The sequence below is a fragment of the Heterocephalus glaber genome, unplaced genomic scaffold (assembly GCF_053883595.1).
Source record: "Heterocephalus glaber isolate CG9 unplaced genomic scaffold, H.glaber_assembly_v1.0 deba00001442, whole genome shotgun sequence".
Classification (NCBI taxonomy): Eukaryota; Metazoa; Chordata; class Mammalia; order Rodentia; family Bathyergidae; genus Heterocephalus; species Heterocephalus glaber.
In genome coordinates this window covers 22,029,327-22,055,793 of record NW_028258296.1, presented here as the reverse complement: position 1 = coordinate 22,055,793, position 26,467 = coordinate 22,029,327, and the positions used below count along the sequence as shown (strand labels likewise).

At 43.4% G+C, this 26,467-nt stretch overlaps 1 protein-coding gene across 1 annotated transcript; it reads right to left on the bottom strand.

The window, feature by feature from the left end:
- Positions 1–422: 422 nt before the first annotated feature.
- LOC147827632 (leucine-rich repeat-containing protein 37A2-like) lies at positions 423–18,136 on the bottom strand. Its single transcript, XM_087213031.1, has one exon. It carries the CDS (start codon positions 16,924–16,926, stop codon positions 13,615–13,617), a length of 3,312 nt encoding a protein of 1,103 aa, XP_087069157.1. The 5' UTR covers positions 16,927–18,136; the 3' UTR covers positions 423–13,614.
- Between the last annotated feature and the right edge of the window lie 8,331 nt (positions 18,137–26,467).

Below are 26,467 nucleotides of genomic sequence, written 5' to 3'. Positions count from 1 at the left end.
GATAGTGGCAATGAGGTAGCTTAGAAGAAATAAAGATAGGTAAAAAGGAGACAAGGAAAATCATAATTTAAAATTGTTTTTAATAAAAACTGCAGGGTCAGAACACAAACTCAATGAAAAAGTTCCTAAGGTCCCTCAGCCTGGACCACTCCCTTTTGCCTGCAAATGGACTTTGGCCATTCCTTTTTACTTGTAAATAGGACTTAGCACTGCAATAGCTATCACCTTTGGATGGGGCATCACTCTCTTCCTCTATAGAAGAGGACCACCACCTTTCAACACCTCTTTCTATAGATTTACATTCCCCAAAAACATATCCTGCCCCACACTGTGGTGCTCCTTTTTCTTTGGAGGACCTGTATTGTTTTGTTTTGTTTTGTTTTTTGTGGTACCAGGTACTTGCCAGGCAGGCCTGGCACCACTGAGCTACATCCCCGGGCCCAACCTGCACTGTATTTATTTGAGTGTGCACTTCAAAATTTCTGCCTAATAAATTCCTTTATGTGTCTGCTGAAAATTCTTTTCCTTTTTTTTTTTGAGAGAGTTTTGCTATGTAGCCCAGGCTGGTCTTTAACTCACAGTGATCCTTCTGCCTCAGCCTCTCGAGTGCTGGGATTACAGGCGTGTACCACCATTCCTGGCTCTGAAAGTCTTTTTCTGCAATGGATATCAGTAAATCTTCAACTTATTCTGCAGGTGGGGTGGGTTCAGGTCAGTGGTGATGAACTTATGGCACGTATGCCACAACCAGCTGTTTGTTAGCACTGAATGCTCTAAAAGATTCATTATCACTGATTTAGCTTCTCTATGTCTACTTTGGAACCCTTCTCAGACTCTATTGGATGATAGCAAAGGCTACTGTTTTTACTTTATTTTTAGAGTAGAATGAAATGAAAGTCATTTGTGTTACTCACAGGAACAATGGAAACAACAGAAATTGGGGATGGAAGTCATCACGATTTGTTATCTCCATCTATAGCATTGGAAATAGAATAGATTGGTAGAAATTACAGGTATTAAAAGCTTACCAAAAGAAGTAAATAGCAGAGAAAATGGCACCATAGTGAGCAGGAGCAACTCAGCCTCAATAAGATTTGGAATCCAGATACTGGAAAATAATAACAACTAGGGGAAGAAGAGGGAGAGAAGGAGAGGGAGAGAGGGAGAAAGAGAGAGACAGAGAGAGAGAGAGAGAGAGAGAGAGAGAGAGAGAGAGAGAGAGAGAGATATCCATAGAAACTGGGAAGGGTCTACTGACAAGAAAATTAACAGCTACATAGAAACTGAACAGACATGCAGAAGGGAAGAAACATACTAGACTTTCTCCCTGGCTCTCAGCTCATGGCCTGTGGGAAAGGGAGACTGAACCTACAGAGACAAAATGAATGCTGGGGACTCCAAGGGGCCCTGGGGAGAAATCTGGTGGTGGAACAGACTGGTGGTTGCTGTGATTTGCAACAACAGCACAGAATTGTGCTCTCACAGACAACAGGTACCCACCATATCCCTGGAGAGAGTGCTTGGTCAGGTGCCATTCTTGCGTAGGGGTGGATTGTTTGAACCTGGGACTCAGAGCAGCCATGGGATGGCTTCACTTCAGGGTTCCTAGTGTTACTCTCCCACAGTGATTGCGGGAGAGACAACCATGGGAGACAACTGTGGTCAGGTAGTGGGCTGGAAAGATACCCCTTGAGAAGTGTGACTTAAAGGACACAGGCCCTACTCCATGCAGCCAGAGGCCAGACACCTCCTAAATGCCTCTGGATTTGAAAGCCTCAGCATTGAGGCCCTCACCCTACTCCTACTGCCTGCTGGTACCTGCATCCAGCCTGAACTTGAGGTCTGACTTTCTTTTTTGTCTACCAGCATGAACAGGAACACATCTTGACTTGGACACTGCTACAGCCTGGGAAGAGGGGGCCCCAGAGAAAAATGACAATTGCTAGACTCTAAAATTATAGATCCTGGAAGAAAATCATGCACTCCAAATCATAGAGAAATTTCTTTTTCTTTTTTATTTGTGTGTGTGTATGTTTCTTTTCTTTTTTTTTCTTTTTCCTCTTTTGTCTTCACTAATTTATTGGGGGTTGGCGAATTTTCCTATGTCCGTTTTCCTTGCTTTTATCTCTTTTTCTTTCTTTTATCCTCTTCTCCTTTTTAACTTTCTCCTTTAAATTTTCTCTTTATTTTTATTCCCTCTATAATTTCTTGCTTTCTGTCTTCTTTCCCTTTATTTTTTATTTCTTGTCAGTTTTTTCTTTTGCCCTTATATAATTCTATAAACTTTCCTCTACTCCCCAATAGAGTCCTTTATACCACTTCTTTCTCCTCCTCATATCGTATATGTGGTTTAAGGTTTCAAATTTTTCTTTTTGCATTCTCCTGGTCCCAGCCCCCTACGTCTTTACTGGTTTAATCACAAACTTTGTTAATTTTTAGATAATTAACTCTATAACATTATTGTTGAATTCTTTTCTACCATTAGTGGGGATACGGCTGTCCAAATACTAGCTATAAGTCAATACCTGAGTTGACTTAATGTTTACGCCATAATTATGGATTTCTTCTCTAGGGTTAAGTGTGGTACATAATTGGTTCTTATGATACATTAGTATTCAGGCTGTCTTGGATGATACGACTATATCTGATTAACTTGATACTGCCTGGGTTGGATAATTGTTGGTTAATTTTTTTTTCTGCAAGTCAACACTCAGATATCTTTGGGCATTGACAATACATTCCTAGAGAAATTGGTGTGGGCCAATTACACTGTATCCTCCCCTCCCAAATTAACCAAAGTGGTCAGATCTTGGGCCAGAGGCAAAGGACTATAGTTAGCCATGCTCAAAGTACATCATTGAAAAGTGACTAACTAAAGAGATCGCTATACTAATGACACAATCTTTCCACTAGAAGTGTCCACAAACCTTAACACAAACAAAAAACCAAATGAACAAAAAAATAGAAACACAAGAAGACATGGCAACAAAAATGCCTCTCGAAACTCCCTACCTTCCCAGAGCCAATCCAGTTGCTATCAAGAGAGAAAACAGTATTAGCCACACACCTGAATTACTTGAAAGGATAACAGAAGAAGTTAGAAAACAGATCAAAGAGGTACTCAGCAGGATCAGAGAAGATATAACTAAACAGATAATGGAAGTAACAACCAAAAAGATGCAGGAGGTTTCAGAAGACACTAATAAAAAGCTAGATGAGCTAAAGAAAATGAAACAAAACATGAATAATCAGTTTAGCAAAGAATTAGAGTCCATTAAAAGGTTTCAATCAGAAATCTAGGAAAGGGCCTGGGATTTAGCTCAGTGGTTCCGCCGCCTGCTCTGCAAGCCCAAGGAACCAAGTTCAATCCCTGGTACCAAAAAGAGAAATCTAGGAGATTAAAATTTATAATGAAACTATGGGCAGCAGAAGTGACCAGTGTGATGAAATAATTTCAGAACTAGAAGATAATGATGTCTTCAAAGACCAACTACTCAAAGACACCCTAAAAACAGTAAGAGAAAATGAAAAATGAACTCAATAGCTTCTAGATGATGCAAAGAAGACTAAGAATAATTGGAATAAGTGAAAAATCAGAAGACAGCAAATATGGCATAAAAACCTGTTCACAGAAATAATGGAGGAAAATTTCTGAAATATAGGGAAAGAAATAAACAAGCAGATAAGTATATGTGTTGCTGAAGCAAGCACAACATACAGATAAATGAGACATGTAGAACTCCAAATAGCCATGGACAAACCCTCCACACCACATGATAATCAAAATACCAAAATCTATTCTAGGGATAAAATCTTAGAAGCTGTTAGACAGAAGCAACAAATCAATTATAAACTTAAACCCATTAGAATTATGGCGGACTTCTCAACATAAACCTTAAGGGCCACAAGGGCTTGGAGCAAAATATTTCAAGCCCTAAAAAATAACAACTTCCAACCTCAAGTTATATATCTTGCAAACCTTTCCTTTAAAATTTATCAAAAAAAATTATTTCCATGACAAGGAGCACCTTGAGAAATTTATGACCACCAAATCAACATCACAAAAACTTCTCAAGGATATCTTAGAAAGAGACAATGAAGTCAACAGTGCCAACAAGTAAAAAGGAATGAATATATGTGGCAGGATGAACAGCTAAGCAGAAGGAAATCAGCGACAGGAAAATAATGCAATTGAAGGAATAAGTCAATACCTTTCAGGAATAATTCTCCATGTTAATGATCTCAGTTTCTCAAAGACACAGATTGGCAGAATGGATCCAGAAACAAAACATGATACGTACACAGGAGCACATTTCATTCAAAAAAACATATTCACTGATTAAAAATCAAAGGATATAAGTTAGCTACTTTTTTCTCATTGCTGAGACAAGAATACCCAACACCCAAAGTTAGAGGGGTAGGGGTTTATTTGGCTTACAGTTCAACGAGGTTCCAGTCCATAGTCAATTGGCTCCAAGACGGGGATGACAAACAGGCCTCACAGAAGAGAAACAACATGGTGCGCACAATGCAGCAAAGGTAACAAGAGGCTTCAGCTCATGGTGGCGGAAGACAGCAAAAGCAACAAGAGAGATTCATCACATCTTTCTGCCTCTTTTAGCCCATCCAGACTACTGGGATGGTAGCTAAACCACTAACTCGTGTGTAGTGGTTTAGTAATCACATGCCCTTAATCTCAGCATCACATATACCACATTCAGCTACCTCTGAGAAAGAAAGTCCCACCTCATCTGTGTGAGGCTTTGGGGGGACATTTAAACACAAACCACAACAGTATAGAAAAAATATTCTGTGTAATGGGAACCTGGACAAAACAGGCGTGGCTGTCCTAATTTTAGACAAAGTGGATTTCAAGCCAAAACTCATTGGAAGAGACAAAGCTCACTATGTGTTATTTAAAGGAACAATTCAACTGGAAGAGATAACATTATAAATGCCCCTTCATAAAACAAACACTAATGGAGAATTTAAAAACTCATTAAACATAAATACAATTGTAATGGGGGACCTCAATACCTCATAGTCACAAATAGATAACTAGACAAATAGATAACTAGTTTTTTAGAATAAAGTATAATAATTCGGTAGAAATAGTAAAACAAATATGTTCTCATTGGGCACGGTGGTGCTGGAGGCTGAGGCAAGAGGATTACTGTTGGTTTGACACCAGTCTAGACTATATATTGAGTTCAAGGGCAGCCTCAAGTACGCGGAGAGACTGTTTCAAAACAAAAGTTCTCTCTTTTCTGCTAGATATGAGTTAAGAAAAGTCCCAATTGCTATTGGCAGTTGCTTTTTGAGGACCACTATAAAAGTCATTTTCAAGAAAAAGGCAGAGATGGAAAGAAAAAAAGCAGGACCTCTGGTGACATTAAATTACGAATCAAGCCTTAACTGAAACCACATTTACTTTTGGATCTTTTGATGCAAGAATTAATAAAATCCTTTGATTGTTTGAACAACTTTTAGTTGGGCTTCCTGATATTTGCAAATAAAAACAACTTCATCAAGTGAGGGCAATAGCAGGAAGTATAAATCTTGGTCTCTGCCCTCAAAGAGCCTCAAATATAGTTTGGAAGATGAAACATTTGACAAGATAAGAAGAGCAATACAGAAGATATAGATATCAGATATGGTCACAGAAGATAAAGTACCAAATGGATATCACCAAAACTATGGCAAACCATGGGAAAGATGGAAATTAATTCTGTAAGTTGCTCAAAGGCACTGTGACCTGTCCCCTCCTCCCATATCTGGTAAGCTCGGTGAGGCCTCCTGACTCCATGGATAAGAATATGATTTCTGAAATTAGACTATTAGACTTGAATCCTAGTGTGGCCACTTACTAGCTATGTGTTGGTAAGCTAGTAATCTTTCTGCACATTGAGTATCTGATCTTTGAAATAGGTATAGAAACCTGTAATTAATTACCTCTTAGTTCATGGTAAAAATTGAATGAGTTAATACAATTGTGTCTGGCACATAATCAAAGTGCAATTAGTGTTCTCTATTGCCTTCATTTAAAAAACAATTTTTCAATAACTATGATACACCAAACACTGGAGTGTAATAACAATGAGCAAATCATAATCTGACCTTAAGGAGGTAACAACTTCCAGTGAAACGTGCAACTTCCACCAGAGGAAAAGGTAAGAGAAGCATGCAGTAAATAAGCACAGAAAGGATAAATTATTAGTTAAAACTCTGGCTTTGAGAAACAAAATATAACTGAACTTTCTTAAGCAAAAGAGAAGATTTAAAAAATAAGGATGTAGGGCTATGTCAGAATGAGACTAGTACTAGGGATTGGAAAGGCCCTCGGAGCTCAAAAATACCTTTTCTTGGCTGGCTGCATTCTCTTTCTCCTTTACGCAGACTGGCTTCCCTCTTCTTTGTTCCCACAGAGGAATATGACTACCCCACAGTAACTCTTGAGTGTATGTGTTCTGGCCTTACCAAGAGGCCAAGATGGCTGTCTATGTTTACGTCCTTATGGAAAGGTCTCAAAAGAAGAGGATCTAATTGGCCTTCTTGGGTGAGAGGTTCAATCCTGGTCTAGTTGACAGGGTCATAGTAGGAACATGGCTCCTGGAGCCAGTGGCTACACATTGTGAAGAAGTGGGCAAGTGAGGCTCCGCTCTCCAAGAAGAAAATGTGGCTCACGGGCTGGTTAGGTAGCCTCAAGGGGGTAATCTTACTTTAGATTCTAAGGCAAGGAACTTCCTAGAGAACATCACATCTTGCTGAGATTTTGATCTTAGATTTTAATGAGAATTAACAGGCAAAAGGGACAGGGAAAGAATCATGCTATAACAGAGAGAAGCACAAGTACAGAGGATGTGACATCTCTGGAGAAAGAATATCAGGGAGGCCAGTGAGAGGAGAGGATCCCAGATAAATGAGCAAGGTAGATACAAGGGGTCTTGTAAGCTTTATTGTGTTTTGATTTTGCTTTGAGTTCTGTGGGAAGTATTAAAGATTTTTCAAGAGAAGTGAGGGGCGTGATCAGGTGTTTATGTTGGAATAATTATTTAAATTATTCTAACCACAATATGGAGAATGTTTTGGGGCTTTGCAAGACGAGGCTGTTGAGATGATCTAGATGGAGTGACGGTAGCTTGAAATGAGGTAGGAATAGTAAGAAGACGGGAAAAAGTTGTGTGGCTCTTAGGACACCAACAGGAGCACAGAGTCTGATTTGTATTAAGGTGTTTGTTGAATGATAGCAATGCAAGTCAGATAAACTGATATTTGACTCTGTGTCTCAAGTTCAGATATATCTTGTTGCCTTGTTAATCAGTCGCATTAGGACAGAGGAAGAATTGCTGAATCCTGGCTGCGGGTCAGCACCACCAAAAGATGTATGGAAGGCATTTTCACCCATTGCCACATGAAGCTGTTGGCTTCCCTTGATGTAGTAGGGGACTTTAGCTTTGTAACTCAGGGAGGAGACAACAGTTGTTTTTGAGAGCCAGATTGAGACTAAGAGGAGAAAGAGGAGTGACGGACAGTATAATGGTACAGGGCTTCTTCTTAACTGGCCTCTCAGTTAACAGAAACCCAAGGTTTTATTTTTGAGTCTCTGTGAGAGTTGGAAGGGGCCTGAAGGCCAACTGACAGCTGCTCACAGGAAAAGGTATGAGACTCAAGCAGGAAGGGAAGAACATGTGGCTGATGTGGGTGCCTGCAACTCACAAAGGTTTTAAAGCCCACAAGAAATTCCCTGTTAGAAATACCTGGGGAGCTGTGTGTGGTGATGCACACCTGTAATCACAGCACTTGGGAGGGTGGGAAAGGAGGATCACTGAGAGTTTGAGATCAGTCGTGGGTGCATGGTAAGTTCAAGGCCAGTCTGAACTACATAGCAAGACCCTGTCTCAAAAAAGAAAGAAAGAGGGGCTGGGGATTTAGTTCAGGGGTTCCAGTGCTTGCCTTGCAAGCGCTAGGTCCCGAGTTTCATCTTGGTACCAAAAAAAAAAAAAAAAAAAAAAAAGGGAGGAGGGAGGGAGGGAGGGAGGGAGAGAGAGAGAGAGAGAGAGAGAGACAGAGATAAAACTACCTGGGAAGATTTGAGGGGAAGGGCTGTTTCTTTTTCAGTGTGTACATCTGTGCACATGTGTGTGGCAAAGCAAGGGGTGGAATGGATATCTATGCCCTTGTAATTTGGGCAACTGTAAAGAATTCTCAAGTTCTACTTAAAGGCTGGAGGCCTGGTCTTTGAACCAGACAGCCTGGTGTCAAGCCAACAGAGAACTTAATGGTCAAACATTTGAGTTAAGCACTTACTGTTCCGTGCCTATGTCTCTTGGGTGGAGGTGTTTTGGCTCTCTCTCTCGGTCCGCAGGACAAACTGCCATGCCAACATGACCTTGACTCCACTGTGGATCTTCCAAATGCCTCAGAGCAGCACAGCTGAACTGGGCTCCCGGTGAAGCTCTCCTAGCTCACAATGTTTTCTATCATTCAGGCAACATAGAAGGTTTTTCTTCTATAAATCTGATGGTGTGCTCCTTAGCTTTCTTTCTTTCTTTCGTGGTACCTAGATTTCTTCTTTTAATGTAAAAAACATTTGTCAGCCTTGTGTTTTGTTTGTTTTCGTGGTTCTGGGAATCAAACTGAGGGCCTTGCTTATGCTAAGCAAACAATGTACCACTGAGCCACAGTCCCAAACCTGTCAGTTTTTTCTTAGGGCACCCAAATCAATACTTTAAAAAAGTTGTTGAGGAAAACACTTTGTAAAGGACTTGGCTTAAGTGTGAAAAGTTCTAAATATACTTTATGAAAGACTGGTAATGAAATATTTCACCAAAAATTTTCATTCCCATTGCAAAATGATCATCTATCTTTTCATGTAGTCAGTAAATTTACTTCCAATGGCAAATGTGCTGCACAAAACCCCTCAAATGACTGGAAATAAGCATTTCTTTTAGAAAATCAACTGCATTGTGCTTTGAATACTTTGTGTTTGATTAATCTTGAGAAAAATTCTTTTGGTGAAAAGATTCAAATCTGGAGGGCTGGGGATGTAGCTCAGTGGTGCCACGCCTGCCTGGCAAGTGCAAGGTCCTGAGTTCGATCCCTGGTGGGGGGTGGGGGGGATTCAAATCTGGGTATTTTACCATTTAAAAAAGGAATTACTTTGTTTTATGAAAACGTTGGTATATTCTCTTACACAGAAGAGGACATAATTTTCTACTAAGTGGAAATGTCTTGTCTTCTGTATTTTTTTTTGAAATTTCTTTTTTCTTTGGTACAAGGGATCGAACTCAGGTCCTCGTGCTTGTGAGGCAGGCAGCAGAGCCACTGAATTAAATCCCCAGCCCTTGTGTTTGTTTTCTAAAGGCCATTAGCACCCCTTATCTACCTTCTTTGGTCTCTCCATCTCAATGAACCTCAAGATTTTCACTTGCCCATGTCTGTCTCTTCACGCCTAAGAACTTATACCAGCACTGAGAACAAGTGACATATTTGGCAGGAAGTACTAGAGAATTAATGCCACTCAGGTGCAGTCCTCAAAAAATGACAGATAGGAATTAGTGTATAAATATTCCAGCTCCACTTTCTTTGGGTGGCTGTTTCTTGCAGTTTCCTTATGGGATTGAACTCCACAGTCACCATGATGGAAGCAGGCTTGACAGCCCACCCGTGATGACTGCCTTCCATTCCTTGTGTCACTTTCCTATTCCCCTTCTAGGAGTCCCCTCCCCTCCAAAATAAGCTCTTGTACTAAAGTCCTTGTCCTAGGGTCTACTTCTGGAAAACCCAAACTAAGCTGGCATATATGTTGAAAATGACATCATTCTGCTATTTCAAATTTTTAAATGCTGGCAGAGTGCTGACCCATAATGTCCAAACTGTTAAAAGGATAATTCTTACATAAATAAGGTAGCATGTGTCAAAGTTTTATATAATTCATTTATGAGAGAACTGGCAGAATAACTGAGTTGATTTCAATGTACAGGGTCAGTGGGAAAAAGGAATGCTGAAAAAAGATTGCTAAATTAGAGGTAAAACGGATTAATGACCTACAAAGCAATAGCATCACTGCTGTAGTTTGCAACACTGGGTGTTGATCCCAGGGGCTTCTCAATAACTTACACCCTCAGCCTTTTTTATTTTACTTTTAAAAATTTGAGACAGGATCTCACTAAATCTCTAAATTTCCCAATTTGGGCTCCAACTTGTGAGCTTCTTGCCTCCACCTCCCAGAATGCATTGCTATAGTTTGGATAATGTCCCTGAAAGGTCCGTGTATTGAAGACTTGGTCCATAGCTGGTGGCACTATTGAAAAGTGGTAGAACCTTTAAGAGGAGGGACCTAGGGGGAGGTCTTATGTCACTGTATTGTAGACAGCTAAGTTAGGTAAAAATATTATAGGCAGTCAAACAGGACTGAGCCCTCAGAAAGTCAGGAAAAAAGGTAAAAACACACTACAACTGTGCCTAGAGACACATCAGTTAGAAGCCAGGCCTCAAAATAATGACAAAAGGACCAGGGTGACATAGTTCCTCAACACCTTCCCTAGTGAAGTCTAGATAGGCATCAGTCACCTCAGTGGGTGACCAACACCACCAGATCCATCATCTTCCTGAGAAGTTCTTTGCTCTTTCCATGTACTCTTGCTATGTGACTTGCTTCCCTGTTGAATCACCATTACCTAAGCGACTGTACTTGTGACCTTATTGGTTGATCATAGTGGTAACCCCCATTGTACCCACGTGGTTTTTGCTCTATAAAAACTTCCCTATAAAGGAGGGTCCTCAGCCACCCAATCAGGACCCCTCCTGCCTGTCAGGAGCTATCCTCTCAATCAATATTTCCTATTCTTAACCTTCACTGTTCCTAGAATTCATTTTTTGATTTTAGGGAACATGAACCCGGCGTATCAGACATCTAACAGGTTGGGAGTTATAATATTTCTCATATCATTTGGAGGTCCTATTTCATCTCTGATATCTCTTGAAGGCATGCCCTTGAAGGGGATTATGGGGCCCCAGCCCCTTGTCTTTCTCTTTTTCTCTTTTTGGCCGTGAGGTGAATCATTTTGCTCAGCTGTGTGCTCCTGTCATGATGTGCCACCCTGTTACAGACCCAAAGCAATGAAACCAACTGATATCTCCAAAACTGTAGCCAAAATAAACCTTTTCACGTTAAAACTTGATTTTCTCAGATTTTTTTTTATACTAATGAAAAGCTAATACCCTTTGAGTTATATTATCACATAGAGGAGCAAATATCACGCCAGTTTTCTACAAACATAAACTCAAATTTTATAGAGTTGAAAAAAGCTAGGCCTTTAATCAGTTAGTAATATACTAAGTCAACAATCTCAAACATTACTTACATGAGAATGCCAAACAAATGGGCCCTAGCACCATCAAGTTTACTCAATTATCTTTTTTACTTATCTCCAAGTTTGGAATCATTTTTCTGAATAGTGCAAGATTTTATGTGATTTATAAGTAACCCATGAGCTGAAGATTGCAACATTCTTAGTTGCAAATAAATAAGTTGTGAAAAGCATGTGTGTTTGCATGTGTTTTAAACTCACTTTACTCGTTTGGGACCAAGTATATTTTGAAGACATTTTTAAAAATAAAAGCTTGCTGCACAAAACTTCCCCTACCATGAGAGGGATTTTGCTTTTGCTATTTTAATTTTTATTAAGTGTAAGGAGTACTTCGGTGAAATTATCTGGAAATTCTAGATCTGGAAATTGGTTCAGACATAGACTGTACAGATTTTCCTCACTGGCAAAGAATCAGGGAAAATGGGTTATTCTAGATTCATTGGGATTTTTAAAAATTGTTAATTACTGATTGTTCAAGCAAGCCCTCTGGTGGTCTTTAAAAAAGAAAATGAAAAGAGAAAAGAACATGGACCGCTATCTTTTGCAATTTGTACTTTTTTGGTTTTATCTTTTAAAAAATCGGAATGAACATTGTTTCAGACCACAATATCAGACCCTCAGTGACACCGAATTTACCTACTGTGTGTGAGGCTTTGGGCTAAATCCCCAGCCTCACCAAAAAGAAAAAAAGAAGGAAAAAAGAAAAGACCGTGGTATCTTTTTCTTTCTCACCGTCAAATTGTGATCAATGGTGGTAAGATGAAAAAAAATCAATTTCTTCCTCCCTCTTATACTTTGTTAGAGAGCCCAAAGGGCTACCTCATTATTAGCTAATAAGACCTATCTGCCAGTGCCACGTCTTGTTAAACACTCAATTTGAAAATTCGGGAATGCTAGGTGAGGAGCACACCCCCTTCCCTGCTCTCTGACACAGGCAATTTAGAGTGAAACATCTTTGCATGTTATCAGGAATTAAATGGAGGAAGCTTAAAAGATTTTCTCAAAGCCCCAGTTCAAATAGGCTCTTTTCTTCCCTGATAGCTCTGAGAGCCAGTAACCCCTGAAAGCTGGCAGTAGAAGGGAGTGTTGGTTCTTTGTAAATTGAATGACCTGATTTTTATCTCTAGTTGGATTCCAGGAGGAAGCATGAAGTCATTTCAACCACTGGCCAGAAAACTTCTTGCTTAATGAGCACTCTGAGCTTACTGGCAGCCAAGAAGGCCTTTGTTTACTGTGCTTAGCAGCAGGGGTCAAAGAGCCTTCTTTTCTGGCTCTCAGGAACAAAGGGACAGCATTGCTAACTGGCCCTTGTCTGTGAGCAAGTCTGACAATAGTGGACAAATACAGACTACTCTCAAAAGGTCAAGAGGCCTAACAGGTCAGGAGGACAGGAGGGCGGAGCTGAAATGCCATCCAAGACAGGTTTTCTGCCTCCTCCTTATGGTACGGAAGTCATCTCTGTCTGACCCCAAGTCAGGGCTGAGTTTCAGCCAGGCATCCTGTGGCATGTGTGTGCTGCTCTTCTGCCCACAGCTCTTGCACGTTCCTGCCCCAGCCCCAGGTCAAACTTATCAACTAAGAAAAGCCCAGGCCCTGATGGCTTCACTGCTGAATTCTACAAGACATTTAGAGAGGAACTGCTGCCACTACTGTTTAAACTCTTCAATGAAACTGAAAGGGAAGCAATACTCCCAAATTCATTCCTGGAAGCAAGCATCACCTTGATCCCCAAAGCAGAGAAAGACCCAACCGAAAAGGAGAACTATAGGCCAATCTCACTAATGAACATAGATGCAAAAATCCTTAATAAGATAATGGCAAACACAATGTAGAAGATCATCAAGAAGATCATACACCCTGATCAAGTGGGATTCATCCCAGGGATGCAGGGTTGGTTCAACATACGAAAATCAATCAATGTAATACACTATATCAATACAGCCAAGGACAAAAACCATATGATTATCTCCATAGACACAGAAAAAGCATTTGACAAAATCCAACACGTATTTATGATAAAAGCCCTACAAAAAATTGGAATAGATGGTCTCGACCTCAAACTGATAGAAGCCATCTACGAAAAACCAACAGCCAGTATCATACTAAATGGTCAAAAACTGAAATCCTTCACACTAAAATCAGGAACAAGACAAGGATGTCCAGTTTTTTTTTTTTAATAGGAGATAAGAACGTCTTTATTGACGAGGGAAAAATAAGCTTGCTCCTCACTCGCAGGACGAGGTCAGTAGGTGAGCACCTCCAGTAGCTCATCATCACTCTCCTTGTAACTGGCTGATTCTGGAGGCTTGGTCTCTTTCTTGGGGTTCCACCCGGCCTCTGGATCTTCGACTCTGGCACTTCTGTGCCCGACGCAGAAGGCGATGGTGGCGATGACAACAGGTATCATCATCAAAACCAGGGATAATGCCCCGATGATCCAGCTGTATACATACATGTCTTCAAGAACATGTTCTGTGGACATCCAAGGCATCTGCTGTCCCTTCTGCTTGCCATGGGCTTCTGTGCCCTCCGTGACCGTGGGGTCAGAATACAGCTGCTGCTGCTCCCACTGGGCCTGGGACACCATGGACTCCAGCTGCTCAGTCAGAAGCATCAGCAGGAGGCGAGACTTGGAGATGAGCTTGGCACAGGAGGGGGACATGGGGGCCTCAGCGCACTCCGTTTTCAAAATGCTGACGACCTGGGAGATGAGCCATCTCACTCTGTAGTCAGGGATGAGCGGCTGCAGCAAGTGATTCAGCTTTGTTTCTAACCCGACCTCCAGGGACGGCAGCCCTGGGGAGGTGATGTGTGTGGGGGCCGAGGTCAAGCCCGAGGCAGAGTCTGCAGCAGACACACTCAGGTTCCCTGGTGCTGACGGGAAGCCTGCTGGAGGGGAGTCCATGAGGCTCCTCCGTGCCCGGAACCCAGGCCTCTTTGCTGGGCTCAGGCCGCTGCGTGCATTTCCCTTGGTGAGCTGTGCCCTCGGGTTGGCCTGGGCTGTTCTGAGGGACACAGGGAAGAGAGTTCCAGCCAAGCGACGACTCTTTTGTGACTGCCAGGCAGGTGGAGTTGCCTTCATTCTTAGCACTCTGTCCTGCCCGTGGTTTAGAAACCGTATGCTGTGGGTGAAGTCTTTCGCTCTGCTTCTCACCACAGGCTGGGCTCTGGCAGGGGTGGATGTGGGGGACCTGCCCAGCCAGGGAGCTGGCAGGGAGGAAGGGGTGGCTACCCTCTGTCCTTCTGTGAGGATGGAGAATCTCTCCAGGTTCCTGGGGCTGGGGGCCCCCGTGACGCTGCGCCAGCTCCGTGGCACTGGGGTCCCCGAGGCTGCTTGTGCAAGGGGCCAGGTGACCTGCCTGTCCCTGACCTGCTGCTTCCTCCTGTCCTGCAGCAGCCTTTTACCTGTGCCCTTCAGGCCCCTGAGGCCCCTGTCCACTGTGTGCAGCCTTCTTCCTCTCAGGTTCTCCGCCATGCTGTTTTCCTGTGTCGGAGCCCTTCCCAGTGTTCTAGATATTTGCGGCTCCAAGGTGGGACCCAAAATGCTGGGCTGTATACGCCTGACAGTGTCTTCTTCCTTCTTAACCGCCTCCATTTTTTTCTCAATTTCTACATTTGACCAATTTCTGAGCAAATTCAGCTCTTCCAATTTATTTTTGTTGGACTCGTGGATAAAGGAGGAGTTCTTTATATCCTTTTTTAAAGAATCGGTGTTATCTCCATGAAATGCATTTGGAAAAAGCCTTGCAATGAGTGGCAGTAGAGCTGACTGCACATCCTCTGGGTTTCCCTCTGAGAGATAGGGCACCACGTAGCTGGGGGCGTTGATCACGTCACTTTCGTCATGAAACTTGAGCTGGTTGCTCGTGATGTCCGACCAGGGGGCCACACTTTGCTGCGAAGATGACGTCCCAGGCTCGATGCTCAGCTGGGCGCTGGTGCTGTTGTTCCGGGCCTGTAGCGCCTTCATGAGCCTCCCATCCACATTCCCCATGGCCCCTGCCTCAAAGCACTGCGTGGTGTTGGACAGACAGGTGCTTTCACAGTGCAGCTTGACTGTCGGGCACACAACCTCGATATCACTCTTAATTTGGCAGAGGCAGCAGGCCATGTGGCTCGGCAAGATCAGTGTTTGCAACTCCAGAGTCACGGTGAGGATGTTCTCCAGCACTGCAGGGGACACGTGTGTTGCTCCCAAGTCCAGGTGTTTTAATGCTGGTAATTTAAAAAAAGATGGATCTTCGATAGTTGTCAGAGGGTTATTGTTGAGGACTACTTGATGTAAAAACTGCATCCCGTGCCATGCATGAAATGTTCCGTAGCTGATCTGAGAAACAAAATTGCAACGAAGATTTACAAACTGCAAAAAGGGTAGTGAGTCAAATGTCCCTCTTTCAATTGAACGTATTTTATTGCAGGATAAATCTAAGTACTGCAGGGACAGCAGGCCTGCAAAGGAGTCTTTTCGTAATTCAGTCAGGGAGTTTCCACTGAGATTTAGTTTCTCAACCCACCGGTATGTTCTCCAAACATTCTTATCAAGGGAAGAAATAGAATTTCCTTGGAAATTTAAGACGGTGAAGGTCCTGTTGTGGGCACTGGGCTCGAGGGCAGGCACCTCGTGCAGCCTGCGGGTGGGGCCGAGGTCAGTGCAAGACAGGGTCTCCTCCTGGCAGGAACAGAGCTCGCATATGTCCTTGTGTGTCGTGCTGCTCTGTGCACTTAGCACAGTTAGAGCCTTCACCTCCGCTGGTTGAGTGGTGACTTCAGTCAGGTTTGGATGCTGAGCCTGAATCTGGTCTGGGCGTGGCAGCGTCACCCCAGTCTGTGTTACAGGAGCTGTAGATTTCTGCAGGGATGGAGAGTGTGCAGCCCCTGTGGAGGGCACGGCAGTGCTGCTGGGATCCACGTGGGAAGGTGGGCCTGCGACCGGGCGTGATGGGCGATGTTGAGTGGGCTCCTGACCAGGACTTGGAGCTCCCGTCTCCGGAGGCACTGGAGGTTGAGTGACAGACTCAGCTGGGTCTGCAGGCTGGGAGGAGGGCTTCTGCACAGCTGGAGGAACTCTAGCTTCTGCAGTCCACGGTGGAGTTCTGGTAAGCTGTGGGTCCAAAGGTCCAACTGTGCTCAGAATCAGGTTTGGTGGTGGAAGCGTCACCTCGGCGGGCCTTGCATGAACAGCTGCAGACCTCAGAACCAGTTTTCGGAGCCTCTCTTGCCAAGGTAGCTTGGCACGCAGACCTTGAGGTGGGGCGGCAACCTCTTCCAGCTGTGGGGACAGCTGTCCCGCAAACCTCTGAGGTGGAGACAACATCTTGGTGGGCACCGAGGAATCCGGGTAAACAAAGCCCCCAGGCTCTTCTGGGGGAGTAGGAGCAGTGAGTGATTCAAGCGGGAGATCAGAATCAAGGGAAGAGGCCTTATTAGCTGCTAGGGGCTCAGAGTTCAGGTGAACTCGGTACGGGGTCCAGCCTGGCTGTGGGACAGCCAGGATGGGCAGGCACATCTGTTGCCAGTGCAGCAACAGTGTAGCCCAGAAATAAAGCGAGAACATGACAGGGCAAGGTTCAGTCGCACAGATCTAGGCCAGTAGGGTGCTGACCCTAGGTCTGCTAGAACCTTTCTGGCAGCCACCTGTGTGGCAAGTGCCTTGGTAATGGTGCTCACCCACATTCTGCCACACCCCACCCTTTCTGTATGACACCATAGTGGAGGAAACCTTTCTCAGGGCTGCCCATCAGTGCCCAGGCCTGACTCTCTTTCCCTTAAAAGGTGACAGTGGCTTTTCGCAGGGCCTCTTCTCCATAGCAATGCCAACCTGTGGTCTTGGGCCTGCACCAGCCATTGGGTGGGGTGGGGAAGAGGTTCCCATGGAAGTTAGGGCTTGGTCTTGGGATGCTCAGAAGTGTTGCAGCAGAGAGGAGCAGCTCTGTGCTATAGCCAAGTGTTACAACTCAGTGTGGTGGCTCTGAAACACAGCTCCGAGGCACAGCTGAGCTTTATTGCTCAGTGTGGCAACTCCAGGTCACGGCTCTCATTCTTTGAAGACTTGAGAATCTGATGGTCAGTTGAAGAGGCAGAGATAAGCCTTTTAGTATAGGAGTCGGAGCATTCTACTAGAAATGAGAGTCTCCTTATATAGGGAGCCACAGGGTAGGTGAGCATGCTCATTGAAGCGGGGGAAGGGAGGGACGGGGACACGGGGGCAGAGTTACAGAACATTTCTGGCAGGGTCTAGAGCTTAACAGAACCTTCTTGTGAGAGGGCAGGGCTTAACAGAACATTCCTGAAAGGTCACACAGTTCAAACAGCCACACACCACTTTGATACACTGGGCAGGAGCCCAGCCACATAAACTTACAGGTCCAAAACAAAACATTCTGTGGAGAAAAAAATGGAGGCAAGGCCAGGGCCTGTCTTACTGTTTAGCACTGCTCTATCAGAAGTAGTGGTCCAGCCCTGGCAACTGGAGCTCTTCCCCCTCCACCTGAAACCCAGAGTGAGTCTTCCTCCCCTTGGCTGCACTGCTTCCAAGCAAAACCAAGACCAGGTGGGGTGGAGGCAGGAGAGCACATCTGAAGGCGATTTCTTCCACAGTGTTGCCATTTGCTCTGAACTCCGTAAGGGTTCCATGTTTCAGAACTCACTCCTCTCCATCAGATTCGGGCTTCATAGACATCCCCACTGTGATGACTTCACAGTTTCAAAGGGAGTTCGAACCCGGGACGGAGACCATGGGACCAGTAGATACTTCAGATCACAAGGCAGGGGCAATTTTTATTCTCCAAGAACCACAACGCCCTGGGATACAATGAGCAAAGCTTCAGAGAAAGCACTGCAAGGCTGGCCATGTAGCTCAGTTGAGCTGCACCTGCCTCACAAGCACAAGGTCCTGAGTTCCACCCCAGAGCCACGATGCACACTTTCAGGAACACGCCTGTCAAAGCTTTCTGAGCAGCAAGCTTCTGGGCCACCTTCCTCTTCATAACCAATGCCGTCGGCCCTGGGAGATGGGCGTCACCACCAGCTGGTTGATTCCCGTCTTGGAGTTGTAGACCTTCTGCTTCACGAAGCCGGGGTCCGCCACGTAGTAGATGCTGTCAATGGTCAGCGAGGTCTCCGTGATGTTGGTGGCAATCACGACCTTCCAGATGCCCGGCGGGGCCGGGTCGAAGATGCGGGTCTGCATCTCGCTGGGCAGGGCGGAGTACAAGAGCAGGATGATCAGCTCGGGGACGTCGCGGCCCAGTGACTTCATCCTCTCGTACAGGATCTTGCAGTCCGTGTCGATCTCTTCCTGCCCGGTCAGGAAGACCAGGATGTCACCTTCTTCAGCAGCCCGAAGAGCACGTCAGTGTGGATCGTCCGTTTGTGCGCCTCGTCCAGCATGATGATGGCATACTGTGTCAGGTCGGGGTCGATCAGGCACTCGCGCAGTAGCATGCCATCCATCATGTACTTGATGACGGTCTCGGGGCTGGTACAGTCCCCAAAACGGATGGTGTAGCCCACCTCCTGCCCCAGGCAGCAGCCGAACTCCTCGGACACCCGCTTGGCCATGGACATGGAGGCCAGGCGCCGGGGCTGGGTGAAGCCCATCTTGCCCCGGGGTGTGTAGCCAGCCTCGGCCAGGTACTGGGCCACAATATCTGTGTGGTCTTCCCGGACCCGGTCTCGCCAATGACGATGAGGATCTGGTTGTCGTGGACGGCCTGAAGGCGTAGGAGATCCGGTCACCCACAGCAGCCGTGTACTCGGGAGAGCAGGCAGGGACAAGGATGGGGACCCGGACGCCGAGGCCGACGCTGACGCCGACTCCAACGCCGACCTCAATTTAGTTTCCTAAGGCCAGTGTTTGCTCTGTTAGAGCAAAGTTAGGGTTAGGAATTTTCAAATAAACAATGCAGGCAGAGCTCTGACCTCTGCAGTTTTCTACCTCACGGTGTGGTCCTCTGGAAAGGAGTTCTTCTCCATATTAAGGCTGGCAGTTTAGAAGTGTGGTACTTTGTGCCCGCCGTTCCCTATAAATCCCCCTATTTTAAGGATTGGGATGAATCACGGTAAGTGAAATGACCCTAGGGAGAGAATACAAAGGGCTGGCACGGATCTACTAGAACCTTACCAGAGAGCTCTTTATTTTGTTTACACGTTCTTGAGAGGGTCCCTTCCCCCTCTGCACTGGGATGGAAGAGCCACCAGACTGCCAGCTGTCACACAGCAGTGATTTCTTTTTTTATTATTCATGTTTATCAGTACATGGTTGTACTATGTAATGAATACATTCATTTTGGGGAGTGGGTACACATACACATCACATCTTAGTCCTTATTATTTCCCCTTTCCCTTCCACCTTCCATCCTCCCTCTGGCCCTAGATCCCCTTCCCATCTGCAAAAGATCTACCCCGTTTCCTTTTATTTTACTCTTTAAATTTCTTAGACTTTGGGTTTTTCATATAAGAGAAACCATATGGTATTTACCCTTCCTACAGAGCAATGGTCCCTGTGCTTCTGGTTACCTTTAAATCTCAGGCCACGCTGTCTGATGCAGATGTTTAGAAAACAGTCCCATCCTCTTTGAGTGGACTCTCTGCAATTCTTATTTAATTTTTATTGTGTGAAAATGATTTTAGTTTTAGTTTGATATTTGAATTGGTTGTTCACATTGACCATAAATTGGCAATTACTCAACTTTGATCTAATTTTTAAACTATGAACAGAAAAGGCTGACATTAGAAAACCTTTCCATAATCTCAAGTTAGGTGTATAGATGAGGAAGTGGATGAATTAAGCCTTTTGTTATCCCAGTTTGTAGTTTTGTCCATGAGGGATTTAAAATGGAAACTGAAAATATCTTGCATGAAGTCCATCTGCCACCATCTGTAGTGACAGAAACTGTATAGTATAGCTGTGAAATCCCAAATTAAGAGATACCTAGGCTCAAATCTCACACTGCTGCTTATGAGCTGTGTGACCTTGGGTAAATCATACGGAGGTTATAAGATCCCAACTCCTTAGAGGAATTAGAAGAAGAATGATATTCCCTATGCCCAAGGATTGCTATGAAATAATACAATTTTAACTGAGTTGTCATTTAAGAATTAAATGAGATAATGCATAAAAATATGGCAAACAGAGTATGTTGTAGATATTATTTGTATTAATGATGAAATTTCTTAATTAAACATACCCCACATTGTAGAAATAAGTAGTTTTTTGAGCTGAAACCAACTGCCGAGTGGTAACAGAGAAATCTGGTACAACAGAGACATGGCGGAGGGGAGGAGGGGCAGAAAGCAGAGGGATAGAGTCATGTTTCTAGTTTTAGAGTTCAAGGGAAAATAAATTTTTCATTATGTGGTTAATCATATATCTTTTAGGGACACCAGATGGCACATACTGAAAGAGTTAAAATGGTTTCTCGCTCTCTTTTTTTTGGTGGTACCAGGGATTGAACTCAGGACCTTGAGCTTTCAAGGCAGGTGCAGTGCCACTGAGCTAAATCCCCAGCCCTAAAATGGTTTCTCTTAAGATGAACAAATTTCCTTCATAAAAATTTACTTATACCGAGTAGGGAGGCAATCATTAAGAACTAAAGTTCTCATCCTTGCTTGGGTGATATAATCAAGGAAACAATAAATATCCTGGAAGAGCCAATTTGCTAAATACAACCATTATTTAAAATGTTTTTGCATCCATCAAAATAATCTGATTGTTATTAAGTATCACTGAGATTTTATCCTTTGACAGAAACTGTGCTTATAGGAAACTAAATATTAATATGATATAGCTCTGGCCTTGGGATTTTTAAAATGGAAAAATAGAATATGCTCATTTAAAAAAATCCAGCTTTTGCATGAAGTTAAAATACATTAGAACTAACCGATCACTGATGCCAGGTCATCAGGGGTGGGGGGAGGCACACCTTGGCTCCAGTTTTGATTCCACTACTTATCAAGGTTTTAGTCTTGGAAGGTTCACTTAAAATTCTTTTTTTGTCTTTTTTTTTTGGTACCAGGGATCGATCTCGGGTTCTTGCGCTTGCACAGCAGGCGGCGAAATCACTGAGCTAAATCCCCAGCCCCACTTATATTCTTTGAGCTTTCAATTTTTCAAAAGTAAATCGGAGATGATAACATCTTCCCTATCATTCCCATCAGGTTGTTGTAAGACTGAAAAGTGCTAAGACTTATGAAAGTGCCTACTGGTATTTCCTTCAAAGAGTTAAAGACATCACATTACAGTGATACATGCATACCCATGTTTATAGTGACACCATTATAATAGCTAAATCTTGGAAACGGCCCATATATCCATCAACAGATGAATGGATAAAGAAAATGTGATAGTTACACACAATGGAGTACTACTCTGCCGTAAAAGAGGATAAACTTGAGTCATTTGCAGGAAAATGGATGTACTTTGACACTATAATGTTACATGAAATAAATCAGACACACAAGCTTAAATATCACATGGTTTCCATTATATGAGAAACCCAAAATATAAATAAAGACCAAAATAAAAGATAACAGAAAATAGGGAGACAGATATTTTGCAAAGAGGAAAGAGACCAAGAGATGGGGGGAGAGGGGCTGAAAAAAAGACTGAAGATGTGTTATGTACATGTTCCAACTCCCCACAAGAAATGTGATCATTGTATACTGCAAGCATGTACTAATAAAAAATAAAAATTCAAAAAATAAAGCACATAGTAAAGTATAATACCAGAGCATGGATCCTTGGTGTGATCATTTTCCTTCCTATGCCTCCTTATTGAGTGAGAATTAAATAAATATTTTTTAAAGTTTCCTGTCCATATTAGCTTATGAAATATCTGAAAGTTCTATCATTGTGTGTGTGTGTGTGTGTGTGTGTATGTATTTTCAAGTCTTATCAAGCCAAAGCATCAAACAACACAAATGTCTCGTCTCCTAAGTAATAGTCCAATATTTAATCCTGAACACAGCGTTGTTAGAGAAGGAAAGATATTCTGTAAGGTTGGACCTATTTCAAAAAGGAGTTAGTGTTATTCTCAATTTAAAGTGGAGGAAACTGAGTACTCATTAACAATTCAATCCACGTTTATGAGGAGGCTAACCCACAGCTGGAGCCCTGCGACCAACTGAAAGTACAAATTCAACAAAGGCAGGGAATTCAGTCTGACTGTTAACCTTTGGTGGTAGCATCTTGGCATTAATAAATCATTCACCTTCCTATACTTTAGTTTTCTCCTCTGTAAATTCAAAGTTCTTAGATGTATATCACATAGCCAATATCATGCCCAAAACATACTGAAATGCAGAGACAAAGTACAAAAATGAAGGATGTGAAATTCCTTTTCACTCAGCTGTAAGGGGAACAGTGACTGCTGCTCCTGGGCATTATGAGAGTAGGCAGCGGAAGGTGGTGGTGGTGTTGGTGGACGGCAGGCTCAGCACTGGGTGGACCAGGAATTGGAGTGGGTCTCTCCCTCTAACTAGTGAGGAAGGGTGTAGAGAAGGGAGGTGAGGGAAAATAAGTCTGCCAGCTTCCAGAAGAGGAGCCCATGCAGGAATTATAAGGAGGACCCAGGAAATAGTCTGTGCCCATAGTTAGGGAATTTTAAAACTGCTGAAGAAATTTTGGTGGGGTGATAAGAGATCTCAGATTTTGTCAATATGCCTAAAAGTTGGTGATGAATGACTTGGTCTTTATCTTCATCCTGATTGTCAATAATTTTGTCCATAAGTGTCATTCCTTAGTGCACTGTGAAATACACTAAACATACATAAATGTGATATTTAGCTAGAAGATAAAGTAACAGAATGTAGTGAACTAATATTCAGGTCAGAACTGAAAAGAATCCAGGGGAGTTCTGAGCAGAAGAAAACTAATAAGCATTGAACTCATGAGTGGGCCTGCTGGGCCTTGGGCACTTTCATATCCTTGCAAGATAGTTGTATATAGTTCTGGAAACTGAGGTGCAGAAAGAGCAGTGACTCATTTAAAGGCAGCTAGTGACTAGGTTGTGGAGCTCAGGTTCAGACTGTGGAGGGCGTGAAGCTATTTTCCTCTCCAAAACTGTCACAGACTCAGTTAGCTTAGCATACCCACTTTATCCTTAAAGAATGGTCTCTACTTGGAAAGGGAAGAGCCCTCTTAAACACATCTGACACTGTTTGCATTATCAGAAGATGTTACTAACGCATGAGGTACTTGGACTCAGGTACAGTCAGATTTTTTTTTTCACCTTTTGATAGCTACTCAGAATGACATTTCACTAAATCTGTTTACCCTGCTTGGTTAGGAAAACCCTTCAGGTGAGGGATCAGGCTCTTCAATCCCACTATCATTTGGAAAAGTGTCCAAGTGAGAGAGGCTGTCTACTTCCCAGAGGCAAATCTTTTGGAATTGAGCTGAAGAGACCTTGGAGATAGATATTCTGCCCCACTGCTCATTCTAAATTAAGAGGAAGCTAGAACAAGTGTTCACTTCTATGCCCACCCTCCTGTGCTCAATGTTTTCCTGTCTTCAGTATTGGGTGCATGATTAAGCTATTTACACAAGCTCTGAATTTGTAATTTATGAACTTAGGAAAAGGGTATTATCATTTGAATCATCCTGGAAGCATGTGACAGAGTTATAGAGGGAAAAATTTCATCTAAGAATTCTTTCTGGGTTATTTAAGGTGGCTGACTGTACCTGCCTTCTTCGGAGAGACTTGTACGTGCCTTCCCACTCCTTGGACTGTTCTCCTAGCCCTGGTGAACTGGGAAGTACAGGCCCTGAAGGTTCAGCTTGAGGGTTCCCATCAAGGGTAAAACTGAAAATAGGAAGCTTTGGTTGCTGACTGTGAGATAAACTTGCTTAAGTAGTCTGCCAAAAGCAGCCGATCATATGAAACTCCGCATGACTAACCAGAAATAATTGGAGCTTAAAAAATGCCAGGGTTGATGAGTAATAGTTCTTTCACCATAGGATCTAGTTAAAGCAAGTTCACCCACCCACAAGTTCTTAAGTCCCATTATCTTTTACCCTGGAACATTTCACTTGCCCTGATGTGGCAACTAAATGATTTCATTGACACAGAAATGTCATCTTTTATTGATGACAACTAGCTGTTCATTTATTTCTACTTTATTATTGATTCATTCATTTCTCTATTCAACACATATTCAAAGCCTACTGGGTAGTAGGTGTGGTAGAAGAAACAAATAACATTTCTTTCTTGGAAGTTTTTTTTTTTTCTGATTCTTCCAATGCAACATGATTTTTCTTTCCTAAAACATACTAACACTTTGTTTACAATTGTCCCAATTGATTTATGACATGTTGCTTTGTATTCTAGCAACTAAAGAACATGTTTTATAACATTCAAAAACAAGGCAATTGCTTTATGTGTTTTGTATATTCTACACAGTCTTGGCACAGACCATGTTCCTGGCGTTATGAAATGGATGACTGAATATTTGTTGAACTGGATAAGTTGGCCAGGTTAAATTATGTTTGTTAAGCTTGTAGAGGGTCCCTGACTGTTGTCAATGACCAAAAAGAGAGCAAGATCTGCAGCTGAGGGACCAGTGTGGAAGCTGTTGGAATAACTGAGGCAAGCGAAGACATTTGAGTGAGGACGACAGTAGTAGTGATGAGGAGAGGAAGATTTTTGATAACAATTATATTGAGATATAATTAATACACTATACCATTTTTATTTAATTGTTCTGGCTTTTAGAGATATGATAGGACTCCAGCATTGAGCAGTTACAAAGTGAGAGAAAGAGAAGCACTTGGAAAAATGTCTACTATGTAATAAATGTAAAATATGTTTTTGTTTATTCTTTTCCCTATGTAATGCTTTCCCTATTTTTGGACATAATGAGTAGTCAAAGGTCCCGTTACTGAAAATCCAGTTACTAAAATCTGGATATAACATCAGAGAGGTTAGGCAGGGAGATTTGTTTTATATTAAGACGCTAAGCTATGAATCTCAAGTTTTATATTTCTTCTACCTCAGTATTGGATCTGAGTCTTAGCTATGGAAGAAGATAAATCTCTCCTGGAAGTTATGTAGCAAATTATCATGAAGGAAATTTTCTCTAGGAAACCAGAGAGCAGATTATCATGTTGGATATTTTTAGCAGATCATAGAATGGCCTCTGTTAGTATGCTTCAAAACAAGAGTATACATATCACTTGGTATGAACTTGTTGTCCAATAAATCATTGATATGTAAAACTTGGTGAACTCCGTTGGGATTCCCCACCATTAATTCCACAACTCTGATGTTGTACTTTGCCAATTGCTTTTGTGTGCTTTTATAGTAAATCGAAAAATAAACTTTAAGATTTATATAAAAGCGGCCTTTGACCTTGGGCCCAGGGAGTCGGAGGGCTAAATGAGGTCCTCTCCCCTGCTCCCCTTAAGAGGGGTCCCACGGGGTCTCAGGAATGCTGAGGCTGCGGAGCCCTGGTCCCCAAGGGTGCCCACACTCTGGCTCTGGCCTCTGTTCCTGCAGGACTTGCAGGCCTGACAAGGGCCTGGAAAGGGGGCGAAAGTCCTGAGTCTGGGCAACCAGTGCAGCCCGAGGGCCTGGGAGTGGGAGACAAGGTGTGATGAGGAGGAGGCGCCCTTGCTGGCTTTGGAGACAGGAGAGAGACAGTCAAGGAGAGCACAGGCCATCGCCAGCCCCGAGGGAGAGGACCGCACGTCCCCGGGAGTGCCCAGAAAGGTCGCAGCTTGCCGTCCCTTGACTTTAGCCCCGTGAGCTCCATGAACTTCTGACATGAACCACTGGATAATAACTAAGCCATGTTGTGCCAGCCTTCAGATGCGTGGTAGCTCGTGACAGCAGCAGTGGAAATGAATACAGATGCAACGGTGACAGCCCCTTCCCTTTCCAGAAGGTTGCAGCCCACAGCAGCTGTTGTCATAGAGAAGGTTTTAGAAGTGCTGGGCATGGAGACAGACTGAGGCCTCTGAAGCTCTTGGGAGAAGGTGAGTGAGTTATTAAGGCAGCGCACCGGAAATCCCCAGAGCCGGGAGCAGGCTGAGCACCTTCCCAAGCAGACGCAGAGGCTCCTAGGGGGCCACTCTTCCTCTCCAGGAGGGCGCCCAG

What these genes read in the sequence shown, in the direction of transcription:
- LOC147827632 (XM_087213031.1), bottom strand. Translation starts at nt 16,926, where the DNA reads ATGTTCTCGCTTTATTTCTGGGCTACACTGTTGCTGCACTGGCAACAG.